Source organism: Chlamydotis macqueenii, chromosome 1 (genome assembly GCF_036417535.1).
Source record: "Chlamydotis macqueenii isolate bChlMac1 chromosome 1, bChlMac1.mat, whole genome shotgun sequence".
NCBI lineage: Eukaryota > Metazoa > Chordata > Aves > Otidiformes > Otididae > Chlamydotis > Chlamydotis macqueenii.
The window spans coordinates 187,761,172-187,784,667 of NC_141556.1; the positions used below are offsets into that span (position 1 = coordinate 187,761,172).

Sequence of the window (23,496 nt, forward strand, 5' to 3'; positions counted from 1 at the left end):
CTCCAGCCCTCTAATTATCTTCGTGGCCCTCCTCTGGACACTCTCCAACAGCTCCATGTCCTTCTTGTGCTGGGGGCTCCAGAGCTGGATGCAGTACTCCATGTGAGGTCTCACCAGAGCAGAGTAGAGGGGCAGAATCACCTCCCTCAACTTGCTGGCCACGCTTTTTTTGATGCAGCCCAAGAAACCATTGGCTGTCTGGGCTGCAAGCACCCATTGCCAGCTGATGTCCAGCTTTTCATCAACCAGTATGCCCAAGCCCTTCCCAGGGCTGCACTCAATCCCTTCATTCCCCAGCCTGTATTGATAGTGGGGGTTGCCCTGACCCACAGGTGCAAGACCTTGCACTTGGCCTTGTTGAACATCATAAGGTTCACATGGGCCCGCTTCTTGAGTTTGTCAAGGTCCCTCTGGATGGCATCCCATGCCACAAGTGTGTCAATTGCACTACTCAGTTTGATGTCATCTGCAAATCTGCTGTAAGTACACTCAATCCCACTGCCTGTCATTGATGAAGACATTAAACAGTACTAGTCCCAGTACGGACCCCTACAGGACACCACTTGTCACACATCTCCATCAGGACATTGAGCCGTTGACCTCTGAGTGTGACCATGCAACCAATTCCTCATCCACCGAACAGTCCACCCATCAAATCCATATCTCTCCAACTGAGAAGGACGTTGTGGGGGACAGTATCATAGGCCTTAGAGAAGCCCACATAGACAACATCTGTAGCTCTTCCCTCGTCCACTGATGTAATCACTCCATCATAGAAGGCCACTATAAGAAGGTGGCCACTGTACTTACTAGGTAAATTAGTGTTTGGCAATGGTTGAGATATAAGATATGGTTTCTAACTTGTGAACAGGGATTAAGTTAAGGAGTGTATTTCCAGTAAATAGATTATTTTCTATCTTGTAGAAGCAAGCTAGTCGATACTGTCGAACCAAACAGACTGATCTCTTCAGCACGTATTTATACAGTCTGATATACAGACATTTGAAAGGGGACTGCTGAGTCTAGCTTCAAATTCACCAAATTAAAAAATGTTGCCAAAGGCATGAAAATAGCACACTGTTCTCTATGTTCACCTGGAACAAGAGCAGAACAAACGAGCTTAACCAGCAGCAAAATGAGAACTAAACCAGAGAGTAGGAAAATAAAGAACCAAAATAAATTTCCAGGGAAGACCATAGGCTCTCTGTACCTGGGCTTTTCTTCTAAGAGCAGGTTACACAAACACCAGTCAGGAATGGTATCATGTAGCTGATTCTGCCCTTCTGATGTATGTTTCTTGACCTGGAAGACCATGCCTCACTTCATATTAACCAAGAGGACTGTGTGCCTCAAGAAAGTACATAGTTGCCCGGTAGAAAAGCTGTCAGGAAATAAGGCTTTGCACTTTCCCTGCTGGTCATGGCTAGAATATGACAAATTAGAGGTTTTTTTCCTGTAGATCCATTTTAGCAATTTTGATTGCTGTGTTATGCCCTGTTACCTACATTTTACTTTGGTACAAACCAGGAAAGAAAATTAGCCTTGGAATTCCAAGCCCTTACCCTCACCCTCCCCCACACTGAATTATACTTCAGCTTAGGCAATCACTGCTTTTTCTCATGAAGCATATTCACAGAAATAAATGTCATTACCAGTTTCAAAAGGTCAAGACATGAAATACATCTCAACAGTGCAAGCCATCAGATCAGCACTTTTCCCAGCATCTGCTGATAAAAGCAAACCTCTCTAACCTCCTGTAAGTACTGCTGAACTTCCTGCATCATTTCCAAATTGACTATGACGAAAAAGATATTTCTTTAAAAAGCAAAAAAAAAAAAAAAAGAAAAAGCACCACCAACAGACAAGCATGAGAGATCTGTAGTGCAGCACTACTGAAGCATCAGATGTTCACTAAGAAACATTTTTCTTAAGACTTTTGACCTTGTATTGAGCACAGAGGTGACAGTCAAATCATTCACTGAACTCCAAGAACTGTGTTTGTTGAATTTAAACAAAGAGCAAGTCTGAATGCAATTCAATTAAAATAAATTGAAGTACACACTGCTGCATTCCAAAATACATTTAGGATTGAAAAAAAAAATATTTTTAGGAAGTGAAACAATCCTAGTACTACTGAAACTCATTTTCCAGAATCAACGTAACTAATAAGGATTTTGACATCAAAACACACATTCTCCTCTGTTTAAGAACACAATTAATAGAAAATAGCAAGACAAGATAACAGGTAAAAGTTTTCAAGTGGATAATCTCAGTGAAAGCTCTAAAACTTTAACCTGACTCAAAGATGTCTGTCCAAGCTATTCCCATTCCCATTCTTTCATACAGTTTTCAGAGTATGGTGGTCTTTACTTCCAGAAAACTACTTCTGACTCTCACCAATTTTCTATTTCTGCAGGCTTATTTTTTGTGATCTCCCTAAGCACATACATACACTCACATAATCGCTCTTCTTTAATTTTATAATAACTATTATTATTTATAATAACTATTCTAACCATTACCTTCTGGTCTCTTTCTTCAGTTGTTAGATCCACGACTGTCATTTATGGCCAACCTCAAAAACAACCTTGCACAATACCTTACCATTAAGTAGCTGGTAGAACTACTATGAAGTCAGGCTTCTGGCATTCTGCATTCAGTATTTTGGAACTGACCTGTTACTTCTCTGGTGTGGGAACCACTGAACTCCAGGACACTTATTCCCAATGCAAGGTAAGTTGTTTAGTATTGCAAGTAGGCTTTTGGCTTCACACAAAGAAAACAGAAACTAAACTCAGGTACAACAGGAAAATCGACAAGTCATAGGAAGCTTCTACTAAAATCTCACTTCAAGGAAGAAGATCCTTTTTCTGTCAGCCTATTAGCAAGGGCAATAAACAAACCCAGATCTTTCAAAACACGGCAGACATCTGAAAACAAGTTGGTCTCCCCATTACTATACATAAAAAGCCTAATGCAACCCGAAAGCAGTATTAGTGTGCTCAACTAAATGTATAGAAATCTAGTGAAGATACTGAAGTGGATTTTTTTGCAATTCACACAAACTGTCTAAATCAGCTACCTCAGTTTTTCTTTATTATCAAAGATTTTTATGAAATACATTAAAATAAACAGTACTGAACAGCAATAAATTAATCTTATGTTAAAAAGAGATGAGTTGAATGGTTTGAACTACTTTATTTCACACTACTTGGTCCTATTAAGTCATGATAAGTCTCAATTTTAAGGAGAGAAGAGGGGAAAAAAAAAAATCACTCTAGTTCCTATGTTAAGTAGATTCCATAATTTAAACAATGTGAAGGAAAGCTATTCCGCTTCTAATGTACAGTAGAGCTATTTTAACTAGTCTTTACAGAGAAAATAAATTCAGAACAAGCAACCTAATTGACCAAAGAAATGCACCAACTCTGACATATTCACAAATTTTAAAATGCAATTGTACTAAGGGAACATTACTTTTTAAATTTGTTATCTAAGTAACGCACTCTATTTAGCATTTACGCCAAATCGAGTCTAAAGCTCACAAACTAAATTACAAGAAAAACAATGCTGCAAAGCAACAACCTGAGAATGCAGAAGTTTTAACTTAAATCTCAGAAGAACATTTTATTTTCTACCCCAACTATTTAACAAAGTGTCTTATATTACACATTTTACCAATATAGGAAGTCCCAAATAGCTCATCAGATGCACTGCAGGTGCACCAGAACAAACTGCTGTTTGAGGAGTCAAAAGAAAAGGCGATTCAAATGTCCCAGTGGAACAAAATGGCCTTCCCATTGTAGCTTTTGTTTAAATTTTTTGTAGGTTTAGCCGGGAAAAAAGTTAAATTTATTAATAAATGGCACTATGAGTCTTCCACAACCATTGTATTCAAAGATCACAGTATTGTTTGGCTTCTGTTGGTGGGTACTTCATGGTATACTTTAAAAAAAAGCCTTTCAAAAGAGAACTGTTCCCTACATGTACACTCTAAGGTCACACAAACCCTCAGAAGGACAAGCCACTTCCTAAACCTATTTTCCTCTTCACACTAGGGGATGTTCTGTCTCTTCAAGGAATTAGCAGAAAGTAAAACTACTGTGCAAGTAAGGACTATGTTGTAGAGGTACTGATGTACAGTCTGCATAATCTCCTTTAACGGAATTTAAGGCCAATTAGACATACATCATTTGGGATTGGTCTTGGTATCTTCCATTCTGCTTCAGAACAAGGAATCAAAGCAGTTTTCCTTTTCTTGAGACTACAAAAAAGATGAACACTTCTCTGTCCTACTATTTCACATACTCATATTTAAAATAAAAAAAAAAATTCTAAGACTTCTGCTTACTTACTTAAACTGTGACTTTGCTAAATCCTCCATTTTGTACAAAATAGTATGGTATTTTAAGCAGTTACTCTACATTCAACTTCTAAAATCTGTAGAGATTGCACTCTAACCTTACATTCAGACTCTCACAGGACATAATCCACTTCCCGAAGTCCACAACATGAGCCTACTGATTTTGAAAGCGCACCCAGAGCCATCCAAAAATCATACTTTCTACTAGAAACTTATCACTGGAAATAATTACTCCTCATCTCCAGTGAGCTGTATAAAACTTTCAGAAAAAAAAGCTCATAAAGTAAGGAGATTCATTCTTCTACACTGACAAAGGCTAATGCTGTAAAACCAGATGCCCTAGCTATAAAAATGATAAAGATTACTTGAATCTGTCATAGGCTATTATCCCCTTCCCACGAACAAAAATACTGAAAAGAGCAAAATACAAATCTTTTCTTCCATAAGAGGCTGAAGAACCAAGGGAAAAAGTGGTCTGTGTTAGGCTCATTAAACGGCACTTACGTATTTCACAGTTAGCTTTAAATATGACAGAGTAGGTTATAAGCCAACATTTTGTTTCTACGAACAGTCCCTGAACAAGAAAGTGATTTCCACTGGATATGAAGCACTAAAAACAAGAAGCCTGTGAAATTGGTGAGACACTGAGTAGGTCCACACCTATTACAAAACAATATAACTTAGATTATCCACTGACATTAGGTAAAGCACATCCATATTCAGCATGCTGTATCACTATAACTGATTTTCTTCCCAAAACATCAATTCTTACGACAACAAGCACTTAACATATGTTCTTACCTTTCTGTATCTTCTACTAATAAACTAAGTTCAGTATTTTTATTCCAATTGAGTTATAACAACAGATAGCGTTAAAAACAAAGTACAAACAGAAAAAAACCTAAAGTCATTACTCAAAAGTAAGAGTGGCAGAATCAGATATAAAAGAAAACTTCATCAGCACCGCCATGTCTTCAAGAAATAAACAAGGTGGTATACATACTTTTCTGCCTGGAGTTTCGTGGTTTTTACTATCAAGTCCTGGGTTTGTTCCTTTGCTGCCTAGAATACAATTAGAATCATTAAGCATGTGAAAACCACAAACGTATCAAATGCATTACACAATCTTTAAAATATGTAATACTTTTGAAGCTTTTTGACTATAAGAGGTTTAAAAAGTATACTCTTTGAAATGAAAGGCCTTCTTGAAATAAGCATTCATTAATTCTCCCTATTTTCAGGCATGAAAAAATAAATTAATATCCTTATCCACATATATTTCCATCTTCATATACATTTATATTCACACACAGTTGACTTCTTATTTACATTTAATACAAAAACAATCTTATAAATAGTTCTGATTACTTTGTTTGTCCATCAACTGTAAGTTGTTTGCTGTTACAAAATGAAAAATTAGCAGCCTTCAGATGCTAAACTGCCCAGTACCGGTGTCCATCCAGCCATTTTAGACAGCATGAATACAGCTGTGCTGGTCTTAGCAAGTTCTACTGTCCAGGCACCTTACAGGGCTGTAAGGATCAAGGGCAAAGCACTTAAGAAGTTCATCACAGGCCTAAATTTTCAGTGATGACAACATAAGGAAATCCATGCAGAAACAATTCTGCTACAGACACCAGCTGTATGACTAAAGCAATTGCTGCAACTGAAGTTAAAGAGTTCTGAAACTTATAACTCAGCAAGAAGATAAAAGACATTCGGAATCCTGGTTTCCCACTGGACACCACCAGTATTTAGGCAGAAAAATAAGAAGATTTAAAAAAAAAAAAAAAAAAAACAACTGAAATCAAAATGCATTCAGTATGGAATAATACTGTAAGTGAAGAGGTGGAAACAGCTACAAAGATATTCTGTGTTAATAATTTCAAGACTGTAAAAGGTATAAATCACAGTGTTTGGCAAAATGAAGATGCCAGTCTTGAAATCCACGAGAGGTCTAATGCAAGTATACATACACTGATTCGTTTCAGCCTATCTATCTGCCACACTACATGAGCTACATTGGAAAAGCAGTCAAGGCACAGGAACACTTTGAAAGGTGAAAGTAGGACCGCAATTGCTCAAGTACGACTTTGGTCATCAGAGGGAGCTTGAGCTGTTCTATCAATACAGACAGTGGGCACTGCTGAGGTGCCAGCTGCCCAATTTTCTAAAGTAAACTAGTATAGACTAGCATCAAACTTAATAAAAACTCAACAAAATTCGATGAACATTTAGTAGTTCCAAAATAATTTAAGATCTTTTAAGTTTCTTGTATCTTACATAAATAATAATATTTAGATTTTAAAATGTATTTGTATTTTAAACTGTTTTTAAATAATATTGATTTTCAATGCTTCAGCCTAACACAAAAAGACTATTAAAACAAAAGACTGGACCTGAACTATTCAGTATGGAAATCTACTAATTCTAGACCTTTTTTCCCCCGTTCCTTCAGAGTTGCAGATTTTAATAAAACGAGATGACAGAAGAAGAAATTTGCTTCCTTTCCAGTACTTTCTGGGCAGAAGTACTAATTGCCAAGAATAACACTAGCAGTAGGACAGCAGAAAGGAAAAAAAAGCAGTTTTTCTGTATCTAGAAAGCCACATCAGAAAGCCAATATTTATTTACATTCATTCAAATACATGCTAGATACTGTTATTACTGTATGTACGTAATGCAAGAGCTTACATCTAAGCAAAACAAGGTAACTGGCAGAAAAGTTAGACATGCCAGAAAAATCAGAAAATTGATATTTGATGTTCCTTGCAGATCCAAAATAGAAACATTTTCCTCTTCCTCACCATGTCAGTATACTAATTAAAACCATAATTATCCTTGAACTCTGCTTTATTCCATTCCAGCACTTGCCTCCTTCTCTCCCTTTCAGCTATTGCATTTATCAAGTCACTGTCCTGAAATCAGATCTGACAGTATCTTGTTAAGTGGATTGGATAGTATTATAAACTTACAAAATAAAAAAGCTTTTTGGCTTATCGGTATATAGTCCCTTCCATATCTCATATTTATTCTGCTCTGTTAATACACTGCTCTCTTAGCACACTTTTCTGCCTTATATGCTATGGATACTCCTCTTTGTATCTTCTATTTGCTCTACTTAGTTCCTCTGTCTTCTTATTCAGCTTGAGCACATGCTTGCAAGTCTTCGTGTCCTATTACAGATAAAATACCAGAGTATTTGACAACTGAGTGCTAGCTCATGGGCTTATTAACTTACTTTACATTCCTACAGACAAAAAAAAATATCAGTTGAACCGAGACAAGTTAGGAGTTATACAGGGCTCTAGAGGAAATCTCCTGTTGGGTACAGAACAAAACTATCTACTGACTTTAATAGAAAAAGATATCACTGCAGGGTGGCTCTACTCTGGGGGAGGGAAAAAAAAAATAGTCACAGATCATGAAGTGTAACCACCATCTAAAGACAGAAAAGAGCAAAAATCTGCAATGGACACTTGACTCATTTCCACATCTAAGAGTTTAATCAAACAGCTCCTGAACTGCGCTAGGGAATACATCCACATTAACAGTGTTCCAAGAGATCTGAGACCTCCAAGGTGCACTACCAAAAGTTTGGTTGCCTTCCAAAACTGAAAATTAAGTACTGCAGTGGGCTACACTGTACTCTCACACTTTATGGAACAAGTTCATCAAACTACAAGCGTTCTTAAGGGAATTACATACCACGACTATGAAATCTATTAATCTAAGTAGGGGGACATCTAATGAGGGGAGGGGCGACACGCATTAGGAGGGGAAAAAGAAACTCTTTTCACAGGAGTTTTTAGTGAAGGATTCTCATTCACATACTATAACTTATGTGCTGTATTCAGAACAGATTTGGTTTGGCAAAACATCTACACTTCAGCATCCATAAACCTTTTAAACTTATCACTGCATTGAATATTGAACTTGTACACTAAAACAAAGACAGATTTAGTAAAGCATTACAAAACACAACTCTTTTTTTCCCCCTAGAATATTATGGATTCAGGACTAATACGAAACAGAATTGGTTTTGTTCATATTCGCATTTTGAGACAATGTTATGAAACAAAACCAACAATGAACATGGTACACTAGATTTGTCGTCTTCTTTGGATTACAAGATACTTTCTTATGAATATACTTGAGGCATTTATATGAACACGTAACTCAACAGATGTGGTCAATACGAAAGACATAAATTTTAAATGGAAATACACAAAAGTAATCAACTCTTTAATCTCACACACATTCAGTCTAATAACATATTTTTTCTCTGCTCACACACAAATGGATAACACATTGCTATTCTCAGAATAAGTATATTGCTGCATTCTGAACTGCAATTTGGAAGAAATTAAAACAACTTCCTCGATACATTTTCTAAATAACTAAAAAGAAATCTATTAATATTCTAAAGTAACATAATACATGGAAATACTATGGAAACATCTCAGTGTCACTTTTAATCCTCCTAAATAATTATCTGTCCTTTAAAAAGAAAGTAGTTGCATCTCAAAAGGAAAAAATATACAAAGCACATCTATTTATATATTACCTTCAAACGGCTGGACATATCTTCACAGCAGCTGCTCATCGCTTGCACATCTTCATTTATACTCTCAAGCTCCTATAAGTTCAAATAATAGTAACTGTGTTTTAATTCAGAAATGCATGCCTAGGCTCAGCTTCACCCCACCAAAATGAGATGCCCAAGTTACAAGGAACACAGTTGTTCTAGGCTCCCTGTTAATCAATGGAGAGAATGGACCTCTAAAGATCAACGTTCACTTTAAATTTTTATCTGTTCAAAACACCACCTCTCTCTGCACAGGATTTTCATCAAATGAAACAAATGATGGGACAATCTTACTGTAAAAGTATATTTGTCCCAGAAAGTCAACTTTAAATTACATAGCAGTACTCTTGCAAGATAGGTAGTCACACTGTAAAAATGCTACCTCTTTAACTTGCTTGAATATGTGGACAAATTCCTCATTTATGGCTAAGCTTCGCCGTTCAATGTCTCCGCGCAAATTTCTTCGGGTGCGCAAACTGTTTTCGACGAAAAAGGTCGAGAGAGCCTTGAGTGCTTCCAGCATTTCCTAGAAAATAAAAAAGATGTTAACTTTCCACACAGTTACAAAGAAGCAGGTTACATAGTCTGTAACTGTGCCAAGTTTATGGTACTAGGAAAAAAAAAAAGAAAAAAAACCTACTGCATGGTTTTACAGAAAGACTACCTAAACACACTCCAGATCAGCTGGTAAATAACTAAAATAACTGCCGAGTCTTTCTTCTTGTATGTTAACATAAACAACTTTGTCTATTATTTTAGAATAGCTTTATTCAGTAACAGTACATTGGGTTAAAGCATGACCTATCCATAGCTAGAAAACATTTAACTCAGAAAAAGCTTGAGAAGTGCCCTCCGAGCTGAGCAATATAAACCTCCTTACGACTGGAAAGGAACGAGCAGGTGCGTAGTAAGCCACTAAAAAAAAAAGCAAAAGTGAATTTTATTTTTCATTAACACTGCAACGGTCAGCTTGTGACCCCGCAGCGTAGCAGAGGGTGCGACAGGGCTCGCTTCCCAATTTCGGCGCCACTCGGGACTCGCAGCCCCTGACGGCTCCTACGGCCGATTCCCCTCCAGGCGCTCCCCGCAGGGCAGGCCCCGGCCCCGAGGCCCGGCCCGGCCTGACCCCCGCCTCGCCGCCTCGGCCGCCGCCCGCCCCACCTTGTCGTTGTCCAGGCGAGTCTCCAGGATCTTGTTAAGCTTGCGAGACAGTGGATTGCTGCCAGGGGCAGCTGGGAGCCCCGGAGCGGGGGTAACAGCGGCCGGCGGCGGCTGTGTGGCAGTGTCGGCCATGGCTGCAGCCCTCCGCAGCCGCCCGCACCCAGCGCCGCGGCGGCGGACCGGCTCCGGCGGAAACGCGCTCCCGAGGCTTTGGTTCCGGCCCGGCCCAGGGCACAGGCCCGCGGCGGGGGGCTGAGAGATCTGGGCGTTTGGTACCTGGTACAGGTGGCACTGGGGGGAATAAATAAAAGATTCTGGGTTGGTGGTAAGAAAGAGGGTTCCTTTCCTGAGGTCGATAGCCACATTTATTTCATGAAATAAATGCTTTAGTTATAAGCATAAAAAGGGAAAATAAATAGACTCCTTATTCTGTCAACTAATAGCAATGGCAGTAAGGGTGTCAAAATTAGAGAGCGTCTTGTTTCAGCTGTGCATTTACTGACACAGAGGTTTTATCCTGGAGGTCTCCTCGCAGCTCCAGAGCTGCCTCTCCGCCACAGAGCGAAGGAGCTGTGGCTTTGCCAGCCAGGACTGTGGTAGCATTGTTCTGGTTTTGTTTAGTGAGGGGGCCTAAGGTGGCAGCTTCTGTAGGAAACTGCTAGAAGTTGCTCCCCTTTGTTCAGTGGACTCGGCCGGGCCTAGGGCGGACCTGCTGCTGGCCAAGGCTGAGCCGATTGGTAGCAGAATGTTCCATGATAACGCCTCTGCAATAATTTAAGAAGGGGAAAACAGGAAAAAAAAAGGGAGAGATGTGAAGCAGCTGAGCAGGGGACAGAGAGGGGGAGGTGTGAACTTTGTGGGCCTTGCAGGCCTCACCCTCTGACCTCCCACTGGGCAGCCAACTGGGCCCAACTTGGCTGCAAGAAGAGGAGAGAAGAGATGTGAATGAGATGTAGAAAGATCTTGAGAGGCGTCTGCCAGCCTGTTGTGAAGAATTTTTCTTGTGAGAGGAATGGCTGCAGACGCCAAAGGCAGTGAAGAAGAAGGGGGAGGAGTAATGTGGCTCCTGGCCAAGATTCCCCTGCAGCCTGTGGTGAAGACCATGGTGGAGCAGGTTGTCCCCCTGCAGCCCATGGAGGCCCATGGAGGAGCAGAGATCCCCCTGCAGCCTGTGGAGGACCCCACACTGGAGCAGGTGGAGGTCTGAAGGAGGCTGTGGCCCATGGAGGGCCCGCTGGGGCAGCTGTTCTGGAGGGACTGCACCCCATGGAAGAGATGTCCCATGCCGGAGCAGTTTCACGAAGGACTGTGGCCCGTGGGAGGGACCCCACGAAGGAGCAGGGGAGGAATGTGAGGAGTTCTTCCCCAGACAATGAAGCAGTGGTGTAAAACAACGCGTGATGAACTGACCGCGACCCCCATTCCCTCTTCCCCGCCTGTGCCGCTCAGAGGGGAAGGTAGTAGAGATAATGTTAAGCCCAGGAAGAGGGAGGGGTGGGGGGGAGGTTGTCTTGTTCCCTGTCTCATTCTCCTGCTAGTTTTAGAAATAAATGAGTATTTTTCCCCAAGTTGAGTCTGTTTTGCCCGTGCCGCTAACTTTAAGGATTTCTCCCTGTCCTTACTTCAGACTTCGAGCTGTTTTTCTTATATCATCTCCCCGTATTCTCTCGGAGGGTGGGGGGAGTGAGAGAGAGACTGCATAGTCTGGTCCCTATCGGGGCTGAACTACGACAGGCATCCATGTCCCCGGCCCCGGCAGCCGCTGGCTTCGCTCCCCCAGACAGCCTGGCTGGCCTGGCCTGGGGCCTGCGGCGAGGCCGCTTTGGTGGCGTTGGGTCAAACATCCGCAGGACCCCAGCCGAGCACCCCACTCCCATGCTGCAGCCGTGACGCATCCCGTGCCATGCGCTGAGGTGCAATGAAGGGATTTCCATGAGCCTTTCCATAGGACAAAAGGCAGGTATGCAGATGAAGGTAAAATACCATGGAAAGAAGATGAGTATATACAGCACACACTTGGAGTTTAAGAAGACAAGGGTCCCACCAGAGCATTAGCTCTGAAAACAACAGCACCTTGCATATGCAATTGTGCAATTGAAAGTCTGTTTCCATTTATCTGATGGTGTGAGGATCAAAAAGCAAAGACTCAAGTGGTAGCATAACTTCTCAGGGGTTTGGGGACTTTGCATTGTTCTTCTGTAGGCTCTTCCTGAAAAGAACTAAAAGCGAATCGAGTAGCCTTTGCCTTTATGCCCAAGATGGAGCACTGAACTTCTGAATATTTTAATCCACTTTTGGTTTTTTTGGTTAGAGTCATTTATTTTGAGAAAAAATTATATGACCAGAGCCCTCCTCCTGAAATCTTAGCATGATGGGGATAGTGATAGGATATTTTTCTATTTAATCTTTATTTTTTGTTTGCTTCCTCATATGAATCCTCTACATTAAAAAAGCCAGGTTTTCTGAACAGCCTGTGTAGTAACTTGTTTCTACTGCCTAGTTAGTAAGCAGGTTTTCCAGTATTTTCAGACACCTTATTTCCCTTCTTAGTTTCTGTTTCTCCACCCTATTTCACTGATGTTATCTCTCCTAGATGTCCTTTACTTCTGACAAGGTTCCAGGGGCTAGGGTCTCCCTTCTCCATGTCAGAAGAGAGAAAACAGCCTGCAGGTGTGAGCCATTAGTATTTAAGCATGTCAAGAAAATCCCATTATTAGAAAGATCCCCCTTGGATCTTGTTAGCAGTTTGAACAATGTTTCAAATGCTGTTAACCTGTTGTATGAGTTGACAGAGTGCAGGCACACCTTGAAGGCAGACAGACTTGAACATCTGAACCACAAGTGTCAGATAAGGCAAGACCATTGCCAAGTCTCATCCAGCAAGTTTTACCACAAACATACAAGGAGCCACAAAGATTTTCCTCTATCAGTTGGCACATGCATTTTCTTTTGAAGCGTCCAGTTCTGCTTTCAGATGCTTCTTGATGGGTGTGCATTTTTTTCAAGAATGTGTTTCATGAGCCAGAATGCTTCTAGCTAACGTAACACATTGGGCTGGCAGGAACTGATAGAATTTTGAAACAGCATGTGTTTATCTGTGCATGTGTTCTCCTGGGAAAATGAGAAGAAATAACCAGGGGAGCACTTTTAAATCTCCAACAATTGAAAGAAGTATTTGTTACATGGACACCAGGGCTTATCTTTTGTTCTTTTAGGAATAGTAGATGCAGCTACCAAAAAAAAAATCCTCTCTTTTTCCAATATGGATAGTATTTACAGGCTAGATTTTTCCTCAGAATGGATTTTTTTTTCTTTTTGACAAAAACATAAATGTGATCATGCAATAAGATCACCATCTAAAACTCAGCTGCTGTGCCATAGCTTGTATTTGTAATGAAGGTGGGTTTGACATGGCATTCTTACCAGTTTTCTTCTCCACTAGCAAATGTTGTCCTGTTAAGTCAACTGGATGTATGTTGTGGGATAAAACAATTGGGAGTTTGTGATCTGTAACTGCCAGAATGGACTTTGATTCAGATACCAATTTCTGTGTATCAATGGAAAACAGTTTGCGTAGTGTGTGTAATTTACTCAAGCATGTTTCCTTACCGAAGCTACATATGGAAGCAAAACTACAGATGATAGCAAAGAAATGTCTGGTACATGTTGTCTCCTGTTGATTTTCTTATCTCAGTGCCGTATTATGTTTTGGGGTTTTTCTCCCCCAGGAATACACAGCAAAATAACTGTTATCACTGTGTGGCTGGTGAAAGTGTTTACAGAACACTCATTTGGTGTTCTATAGACAGGACCACAGTTCAGCCTGCAGAACAAGGAGTGTGTGGTCTGTGGAATGCCACCTGCCATCTAAGTAGGCCAAGCTAATAATGCAGTTGTACTTTCAAATGCTTGGAGGTACATGTACGTTTTGAAGGCAAAGACAAAAGGTTTGTAGTAGTCACCTGAATCTGTTCCTCAAAGGGCTAAGTAAGAATAAAACTCCAGTGGATGGATTGGTTGACTGGGGTCAAAGATGTGACTGGAGCTGGTATTTCCCTACTCTATGTCAGAAAAGGAGTGATAGAGCAGGACATAAAGGAAATATTTTCCTAAGTATAGAGAAGGAGGAATAGCCCTTGCTATGGATGTTGTCATAGGCAAATGAGGGTGAAAAAGAAGGATTTTTGTGATGAAGGAAGAAGAAAATATAAAAGTACATTGAAAGAAGAATAATAGAAAGAGAGAGAGGGAGGGAGGGAAGGAAGGAAGGACGGACGGACGGAAGGGAGCGAGGAAGGAAGGAAGGAAACAGACTAATGCAGAGCTTGCCTCAGTATGATGCACAGTGGACATGGGAACAGGAAAGATTTTGAAGGGGAGTCAAGGAGGTGAAAGATGATATAAAAAATGTCCATAATTAGCTGTATTTTCTTACAGTGTAATAGATAAAAATAATTTGAGAATGCTACTGTTAACATACAGTTTACAGGCCCCAATGCTTTCAGATGCAGTGAAGAAGAGCATGTGCAGGAAGCTGGCTATAGTAACTCGCTGCTCAGCTACCCCAGCCATGTGAAAGTGATAACAGCCCTCCATGCTGCAGCCCCTATAGAAAATCAGGCAAGTGGAATTCAGGTCTGCTAGGCTCTCCACTGCACACAACGTGCCCCAAAAGAAGTCCATCACTGCCTTTTGTTCTTCACTAGTTCTCTGCCATCAAATTATTAATTGGCTTTCTGCAGCATTTTGAACTCATTTTGTGCTGTGGTTGGGCTGGAAAATCCAACTGACAGGCAGGAGCACAGGAAAATGTCCTGTATCTTTAAATCAATTAGAGTTGATTTTTTGTTGGTTTATTTTCTGACAGGTTAATATTGTAGATACTTTTCAGTAGACCAAATCAGCCCATTCCTTGAGCTAACAATTTTTCAAAAGCTCAGCCAGAATTGACCCTGTTTTGCAAATTAAGGGATGACTCCATGAGTGATTTGGCCAAAGGTCGCCCTGACAGCAACCTGTAGTCATGTAGTGAAACCCGTCTGTGCCCCTTGAAGCTCCAGAGAATGTACAGTTCTGAAGTTTTCGGTTAGCTCATGCTATCTCACTTGAGGATTTATTGTCATACCTCACAGTCAGCGGTAGTGGTTATAATATATGTGATGCTGAATCAGCCACCTGGTTGAGGAGCTGTAAACCTCCTGTTTGTTATAACTCACTGAAAAGATAAGACCAGCAGTAGAGTATGTGCTTTAATGCATACCAAACCCATGAAATCTTCCTGTTCATCTCCTGCTTAAAAAAACCCAACATTGATTTCAAGGGAAGTGCTGTGTCAGCAAAACTAATAGGATTTGGTCTAAACATATTTGGCTCTAGAACTCTACAGGATACAGGACCTCTCTAAAGAAACAGACATCTAAATGACATGGCCGCATCCCCGGCAAGGTCAATAGCGTTAGTCATTCTGGTACTACTCACTTCAGTGAAAGCCCAAATTTCACCTAGAAAAGTGGAAACAAATGGCTTAGATGGTGGAGCCAGGAGAACTAGTAGCTGCTTGTGGCTGCCTAGCTGCATCACCTTAGTGACACTGTGTCTCTGCGGCTGAGGTGCAAAGCTTATCTTCCTTTGCATATGCCTGTTGGTACGCTGATGAGATCTGTAATACAGGTGATTAGTGTTAGCATGATAACAACAATATAGCAATGAAGGAGAATATTTTTGAAAAAAAACAAAAGTGGAAGGAGGACATGAATAACACATGATAAAGGGTGTGTGCCAGACCTGCTATCCTTTCTCTTCAAGCAGTGACTGCCTACATCCTGCTGGGAAGAAGTCTCTGGAATTTGTTCTGTTTTACAGATGAAATAAGAGTAACCCAAACAACTGAACAAAAAATACAACTATACATAACCCAAACAACTGAACAAAAAAATATAACTATTCACCATCAGGCAAAGAAATGGTACCCTTCACTATGTCCTGACCACAGCTGTCTTTGTCAGTCTCTAGCAAAGACAATTTAGAGGATGATACCTAAATGACTGGGCAGTGCCTTCACATCAGCCGATCAACACAAGACGATCTATGGGATCATGACATGGATTATGAGAAGCCAAATTTAGGTCTAATAGATCATGGGAATTACAGCGTTAGAAAAAAATGCTTTTTGAGTAAGTACATCAGCAGCACAAGTTATAACGCAGACCATAACTGCTGCAAACTTGCCAGAGTTCCCTTTTTCAACAGCTCCTCCAACTGCTGTATTTTAATCCAGACTTGTGGGTCAAATGTCTGTGTCTTATGAATCTCAGTCAAATACATCAGTTTTTTTCTTCCCTTGACTTTTCTGGCATGTTTCCTGCGAACAGACTGTTCATTGCAATCCTTTAATAGAAATCCAGACAACTTCCCTAAGCCCCCACAGCTAGTGATGAACCATAACTTTTCATCATTGAAATACCTGCATAGCTTAGGCAGTTCTTGTTTTCCCCAGAACACAACCATTACGGTCGCTTCGTGTTTACAGTTCAAGTCACTGGAGACATGTGATAAGTGTAGCGTATATTGTTGTCATTCAAAAGTAATACAGGTTTCCCAGATATTATTACTCTACTTGGTGGGACAAGAGATGCATAAATATAGACAGAGTAAAAAAATTTATAATGCAGTGTGTTTTTGTAGACTTTTTTATTTCCTCTGTTGCATTGATTGACTTGACTCTGTTTTGAAGCCCATTTCTTTTTTTCCAAAGCTCCCTTTTAAACTTGTTGTATAACTTTTGCCCTTCTTTTTGCATCTACCCCAAAACGCACTTCTGCCTTGCGAGCAGGGTAGTATGACTGGCTTCTCTCAGCTCCAGCCAAATTCTTTACCATAGCCACTATTCAAAGTACAATCCTTAGTGTTAATAACTGCTATACTGCATCTGGTAGCTGCTCCTTGGGATGTAGTTGCGTAAGACGATAGATTTCTCACCTTGCTAACCCAGCAATTCCTGCACAAATGTCCATATTGGCACAGGAGGGACAAGAGTGTATGGCCAGGGACACCTGGTGGATAGCACTTCCCTTTCAAATGGTGGCTAACAATTTGTCAGGCAAAAGTGAATCTGGAACCATGAGGGAACAAGGAACTCTTGAGGGGACAAGCAGTGGTGTGGCATGGGGGCAAAAGTGCAGCAACTTCACCACAACAGCCATCGTCTTGTGGAACTGCACCTTAGGGATAGTACTAGTGCAAGTCACATAAACATATTGACAAACATGGCAATTTTCATAGCAGCATTACAACATCAACCAAATTTTACAGGTACGGGTGTCATAAACAGGTTTCCTTAGTGCTCATAACAATTATATTTGGGTGAATTTAATGGAACTTTATTGCTATAGCAGGAGAAAAAAAAAAGTTTCCAAAATGCCAGGAGAAGTCACACTCTCTGACATCTGTCAGGAGAGAAGCAAAACAACTTTTCAGCCACTCCATTGTGGAGCTACCTGGTATCTTTGGATTTGCTTCCCTCTGTAAAGTTGACTCAGAAGTGTCCTCCGGGCTTGCCTCAACTATTCATCTTTGTGTGTCAGCTCATGCAGCCCTTCCAAAGCCTTGGCGAGATGCCATCACCCTCAGAGATGCTGGAGAGCTGCAGTGGATAAAAATAACTTATTACTTAACAGCTGACACTGGTTGCAGTCACTGCAGATGAGTTGCAAACAATTTCTCTGCAAAAATCTGCTCACCTCCATAAAAGGTATGTTTAAGCCTGCAGTTTCTTGCTAAAATTATCTGCTGTCCCTTTCTGGTGGTCACTTCTGCCTTCATGGCATTGTTACAGGGCTGGCATCCCCATGACTGATGCACTGGAAGCCAATAATTATGTCCCTGGGGATGGCAAAGGTTGTAGGAAACAAACTTTGGCATCTCTGGTGCACATTTATCCATTTGCAATCTGAAATAGCGAGGCTGGAATGAGTCTGGGCAGCTCTGCCAAGAAACTGCAGCCTGTCCCGGGCCCTGCCGGGTGGCTGCAGGACAGCAGGTGGGAACATGGTGGTGGGCTGACTGCTTTGAAATGCAGAGGGAAGGCAGCTCAGCCTTGCCACCCTGGGTGATGCGGCTGTCAAATGGCTGGATGGTACAGATATCGCTCTGTGATTACATTGGAAGGAAAATGCATTGAGCATTTTGCTGCTCGGATGAGAGTTTTGCCAATGCAGGAGTTCTGTGTCAGCATCTACTGCAGCCAAGAAGGTTGGTTCAGCTGGTGTAGAGCACGGCATCAACAGCTTTGTGAAGCACTCATATTCCCTGGCAGGAACTCAGGGAGCATTTCCAGCAACCTCTAATTACAGTATTAATTACAAGAGACTATCAAATTCCCCAGAATAGGCCCCAAGCTTCCTTTTGCATGCAGACTACCAAGGACTTTCTTGTCCATGCAGGTAGAGCTCTCTCCAGAATACCATCAGTCTGTTTATAGATCACCCATCATTGTCAACTTCCCTTAAACAATGACACCTTAAAATGTTGTGCATGCAGAACACATGCCTTTCAAAAAGCACGTGTCATGTTGAGTGAGCTGCCAGTCTGGAGGTTTTGAAAGGATATTTTAATGTTAATTTGGATGGTTGGTGACTTCTTTCTATTTCTGTCCCATACATGGCCTTTTATGTGATAAAGTCCTGAGCCCTCATAATGTAGGCACAGTAACACCTTGAAGAGAAGCATCAGGTTCCTCGACCAGATTGCAGATTGCAGTGCTAACTGGCAGAAAATAGCAGACTACCTTCAAGCAATATTTGTGCCTCACTGAGGAAAGTTTATGGCAAGAAATGCCCATGCATGGAGCTAGGCTTTCCTTTCACTGGTCAAAAAGCAGATTATTTTGCTGCTTCAGTAGTGGTGTGATCGCTGATCTACTGCTGATATAGGAAGTCTGAATCTCCTGTCACTCTCTTCGGCTTGAATACATGAAGACTTGAAGACAAAATGAAGTACTTATGGTGGGATGGATCTCACCAGTCTTCTACTATCTAAAAGTCAAAGATGAAGTCCATAGCTAACCATCCTATCAGAAGAGTGAAAGAAAAGCACTTTCAGAAGGCAATTCATCCTAAGATTCCTACTTAGTCCTCCCCACTGGCTGCATAGAAAACTTGTATGATGGGCCATTGACTAGACACTTGATTTTTTTTACACCTATTGGTCTGACTGTGGCTTTTGACATCTCTGCAGATAATACTAAGAGGATGCCCCAGCTTCAGTGCTGCAGAAGTGAAGTGCTGTGTTTGAATGCTTGTGTAAGCCCAGACTCTCCTTACGCTCATGGGGAAGAGGGTAGAAAACCCAGGATATTTGATTTTGCAATTAAATAAATAAAATATCTTATTTTCACAGTAAAATGATCCACTTGCTGCCTTTAGGCATGTGACATATCATCCAGATGCGTATGATTTTGGGTGATGTATCATGGACTTGCCAGTTGCAAATGTAGAACTGCCCAAGGGCTAGTTTAATTTTTGCACCTGAATCAGAAAAAACTTTCAGATTTTCATTCATAAATCAATGGTGCAGTCTAGTTAACACCTGCTTCTTCTGTTTCCTCTTTTCCTGTGTCTCCTTTCTTTACTCATTTTGTCACCTCCTCTCCATCTTCCCGTGCAAATCCATCTCTCAGAGGTGTATGTTTCAGTCTCTCAGAGATATGCCTACTTGTGAGGCATTACTCACCTTCTCAGATACCAATATTAATCCAATTTTCTTTTAGCATTATGAGATTTGGACACAATTTCTATTATCAGTAGTGGGGATATTATGCCAGCATACCACCACAGAGATATCGGCTTGTGTCTGGTTCATTGAAATGAATCGTCGTTTTACTTGAGAGTAAGCAGGAATACGTGTGTTGAGCTCTCTTCTCCAAAGTGTCGGGCATTGGCTTGAAGATGTGCTGAAGTGCTTGGTGATTCATGGCCAGAGTTTCTGTGTTTTACAAGGCTGAGCCAAAATTCCTATCTTTTTTCAGTCACTGAAGTTAATGGAAGCACTCACAGATGGGTATTGCAGCGTAAATTAATTTCAGCTGAAGAAGCAAGACGGTTGAGAAGAAAAAGGAAAGACAACTCTCACTGCATCAATCAGAGAGGAAGGACACATTGCCTCCCTGAATTTAGAACAAGAGAGTAAAAATGAATTCCCTCTTCATCACTGCCTCAGCCCCATTCTGCCTCATTTTCCTCCAGAGAGTTAAAGGCTCAAGTGATGGGCAGTTCTGTAATATGCAGAGCTACCACAGAGTCTTCATTTCTCCAACATGAAAGTGGCTTAGCAAATATCTGGCTTCTCTAAGGACAGCTTATGGTGTATATTTGAGTGAAAGATGCTTTTTTTAAAAAAAAAAAAAGAGTCCTCGGTTTAATGGGTAATTTCCCCTGAAAATGGTAAACTGCAAATTAAATGGCAAAAAGCAATTAATTATTGAAATGATAATATCCTTGTAAAGGTTAAGAGGTAATATAAATGAAGTTCCTGTGAGCACATTAATGGAATTACTATCTTCCCCCTTGTAAGTGGCAACTGTAACGACCTTGATAATTAGCTTTTTCATTGGGAAAAGGAATATTGAAATATGTAGTTATATTGCAGAAGCACAATCTATGACTAGGTTATTTTGCTACAACATAATATAGAGAGAATCCTTTTACATGCCGTTAAGAGCTCTTTCCAGAACACGCAGCTTTTGGTGGAAACAGGAAATGATAAGTGACATAGGAAGAGCAACTTGTAATTTGGAAGGGTAACATGGGCCAAAGCCAGAGATTAACGCTGACACAGAGCCCAAGATACATCCCTCTTCAGCTTGCTGCAGCTTTCCTGTGAGCACAAGGCATGGCCAGAACATGATTCAACCCACTGTGGCTAAATAGGCGCCTCTTGCTCCACACGCACCGTGCAGGGCAGGTGGCCTGGGCTCTGCAGTCCAGTCTGGGTCTCGGGTACTCCCTGTGTACTATTTTTAATACGTGGAGCTATAGCTACATATGTTTAATACATAAATGCACACACATGTAGGTATATGAATGCTGTATGTGTACTGGATTTTCTACTGAAAAGCCTTTTAGAGAGCTTTAAAAAAAAAAAAATGAGCTTGGTTCTTTTCCTGCTGAGAGCATCCCCTACATTTTGGAAGCTGAAACACCAAAAAGTGAGCACTGTTTGGGTTTCAGCTCACAGAGCTGGTGTTACATTTTTTTTCTGTGAATGAAGCTGTGCGAGATTTCAGAGGTTCCAGCTTCACAGAGTGCCCGAGATCTGTATGAACCTCAGGGTCTGATGGGGAGGAAATGAGCTTCCACTTGTAAAATGAATCGGCCTTTGTCCCCAGCAAGAGGATTTTCAGCTTTCCTTTCTAAAAATCCCAGAAATTATTAGCTTCATCCTTGGGAATGTGATCTGATATGGTGACCTAGATGCAAATGACTGCGAGAGCTCTGAGGGAGAGGCAGCTCAGTTCCAGTCCTGCAGCAAAAGGCTGGGGTGAGGAACACGACGCTGCCTTGCATCCCATTCACAGATACGGGCAGCTTAATCAAACTGTGCCGCCAAAGTCACCGTTGCGTGTTCTGCAAATATACCTTAGGAACCTCAAGGTAGTAGCACAGGGCAATTACGAATCACACAAACTTTGTGGAGAACAGAAACAAGCTCTCCTCTCTGCCCCTGATTTTCATGCACACGCTCTTCTCCATCTGCAGCCGGCATCACACACTTCAGTTGCGGCAAGGACTAAACTCATGCTGTGTCTACAGGGCCCCGGGATGTACGAAGGCCCCCCCCATCCTTGGCACTGTCGAGTAGCATAGGGCTCTACGCCCATCCCTGCCGCTGTTGTAACCTGGGGACCAGCACGTTTCTGGCCCTGATTTGGAAATGTAACTCTAAGCTAAAAGCCAATCCCTGACTGAGGTTTTAAATTAAAAAGAAAAATCTTCTTACTGTTGCATGCGTCGTTAAACAATCTCATTTCTCCGAATGTGCACGCCACAAAGTGCAAGAGAACGCTGTGGCAAGACCTGCTTTTTGTATATTCCCTGTGTCTGTCTTTAACAGCACCTAGGAAAGAGAGACAGATGTTCCCCTGGTAAATAAGATGCCACGATTAAATTATTTGTATTGGGTCTATATGCACAGAAAACAGGCTGCCAGTAGATGAGCATTTCTTACTGGGAAATGGCTCATTCATCATCCAAATATGCCTTATTTTTCTAAGTTTGCTTGGGAACAGTGGAAATTTAGGATTGAAATCATCCACATCTTTTTCCTGAGTTTCTGCAGGACGAAGCAAATTCCCTCTTGAAGGAGAAGGATGGGTCTGGGACCTGTCATCCCGGAGCTCTGCCACCTTGGCAGTGTTTGGGAGGGCAGAGCAGGCATTCCTCCCTTCAGCCGCAGGGCTGGTGCAGAATAAACCTCTCTGGCCTCTTCCACAGCCACCAGGCTTGTCAGCAACAGGGTGCAAAAGAGATAATCAGTCGCTTGATTTGCTGTAGCTGCTATTTTAGAGCTTTGCAAATCGCAAACCACCTGGTGGCTTTTATATAATAGATGATAAGTAGTAACTTTATAAAGATGAAACAACATAAGGGAGGGTTTATGGCAATTAATAAAGAAGACTTCCTTTTTTTTTTTTTATTTTTCACATTGACATGTTCTTTGTATGTGCATCCAGCGATTAAGACTGGTGTTAGCAACAACAGCATTATATCCAGTTAAGACAACTGTCCTTCAGAAATCTGTTAAGTTCTGTTCCTGAACTGTGAGTAACAGGATTTGTAAAATTTACTATCATGAGAACCACAGTAAAAATGAATACTAATCATAATACAGTATTGTAATGGAACTGGAGAGAGGTTGTTTTGTTTAGAGCTATGTTTTTAGGCCAGGATTCAGGTTCAGATGCGAGAGTCCAAAATCTCAGGAGTATAGTTCCACCCACAGTAGGAAACGTGCAATGCGTTTGACTTGGAAGAGACACCGTATGAATATATTAGGATCTAGTGTCTTGAATATGTTTTCTTACTTTCCTCTGAGAAACTTGCAGGTGTTAGACTTGGGGTTCTCTTTTTCTGTTTGTTTAGTTGATTTTTTTCCTGGCTGCTGTGGATTGGACATATTTTCAGGCAAGTGTATTAATTATCAGATGATTTCCCTAATAGTACTTGTCTGTTTGGTTTTTAGTGGCTGTATTTGAATAATTGGGTTGACTTTCTGTTGCTCCCAGTATTTAGCCTCAAGTCTATTGTTGTGCCTACACCTTTCTTTTTCATTTAAAATCGAGTACAGACATGACCTGAAGATCCAGTTTTGTAAGATGCTCGGAACCATG

General features: G+C 41.1%; 1 protein-coding gene across 2 annotated transcripts in view; it reads right to left on the reverse strand.

The window, feature by feature from the left end:
* Window positions 1-10,254, reverse strand: part of COG6 (component of oligomeric golgi complex 6) — a 56,679-nt gene extending 46,425 nt beyond the window's left edge. For both annotated transcript variants that reach the window (XM_086771922.1, XM_086771921.1), the window contains exons 1-4: window positions 10,113-10,254; window positions 9,334-9,477; window positions 8,931-9,002; window positions 5,367-5,425 (exon numbers count right to left, since the gene is read on the reverse strand). In XM_086771922.1, coding sequence (XP_086628048.1) covers window positions 5,367-5,425; window positions 8,931-9,002; window positions 9,334-9,477; window positions 10,113-10,244 — 407 coding nt within the window. In that variant the 5' untranslated portion in view covers window positions 10,245-10,254. The remainder of the gene's footprint in view (window positions 1-5,366; window positions 5,426-8,930; window positions 9,003-9,333; window positions 9,478-10,112) is intronic.
* Between the last annotated feature and the right edge of the window lie 13,242 nt (window positions 10,255-23,496).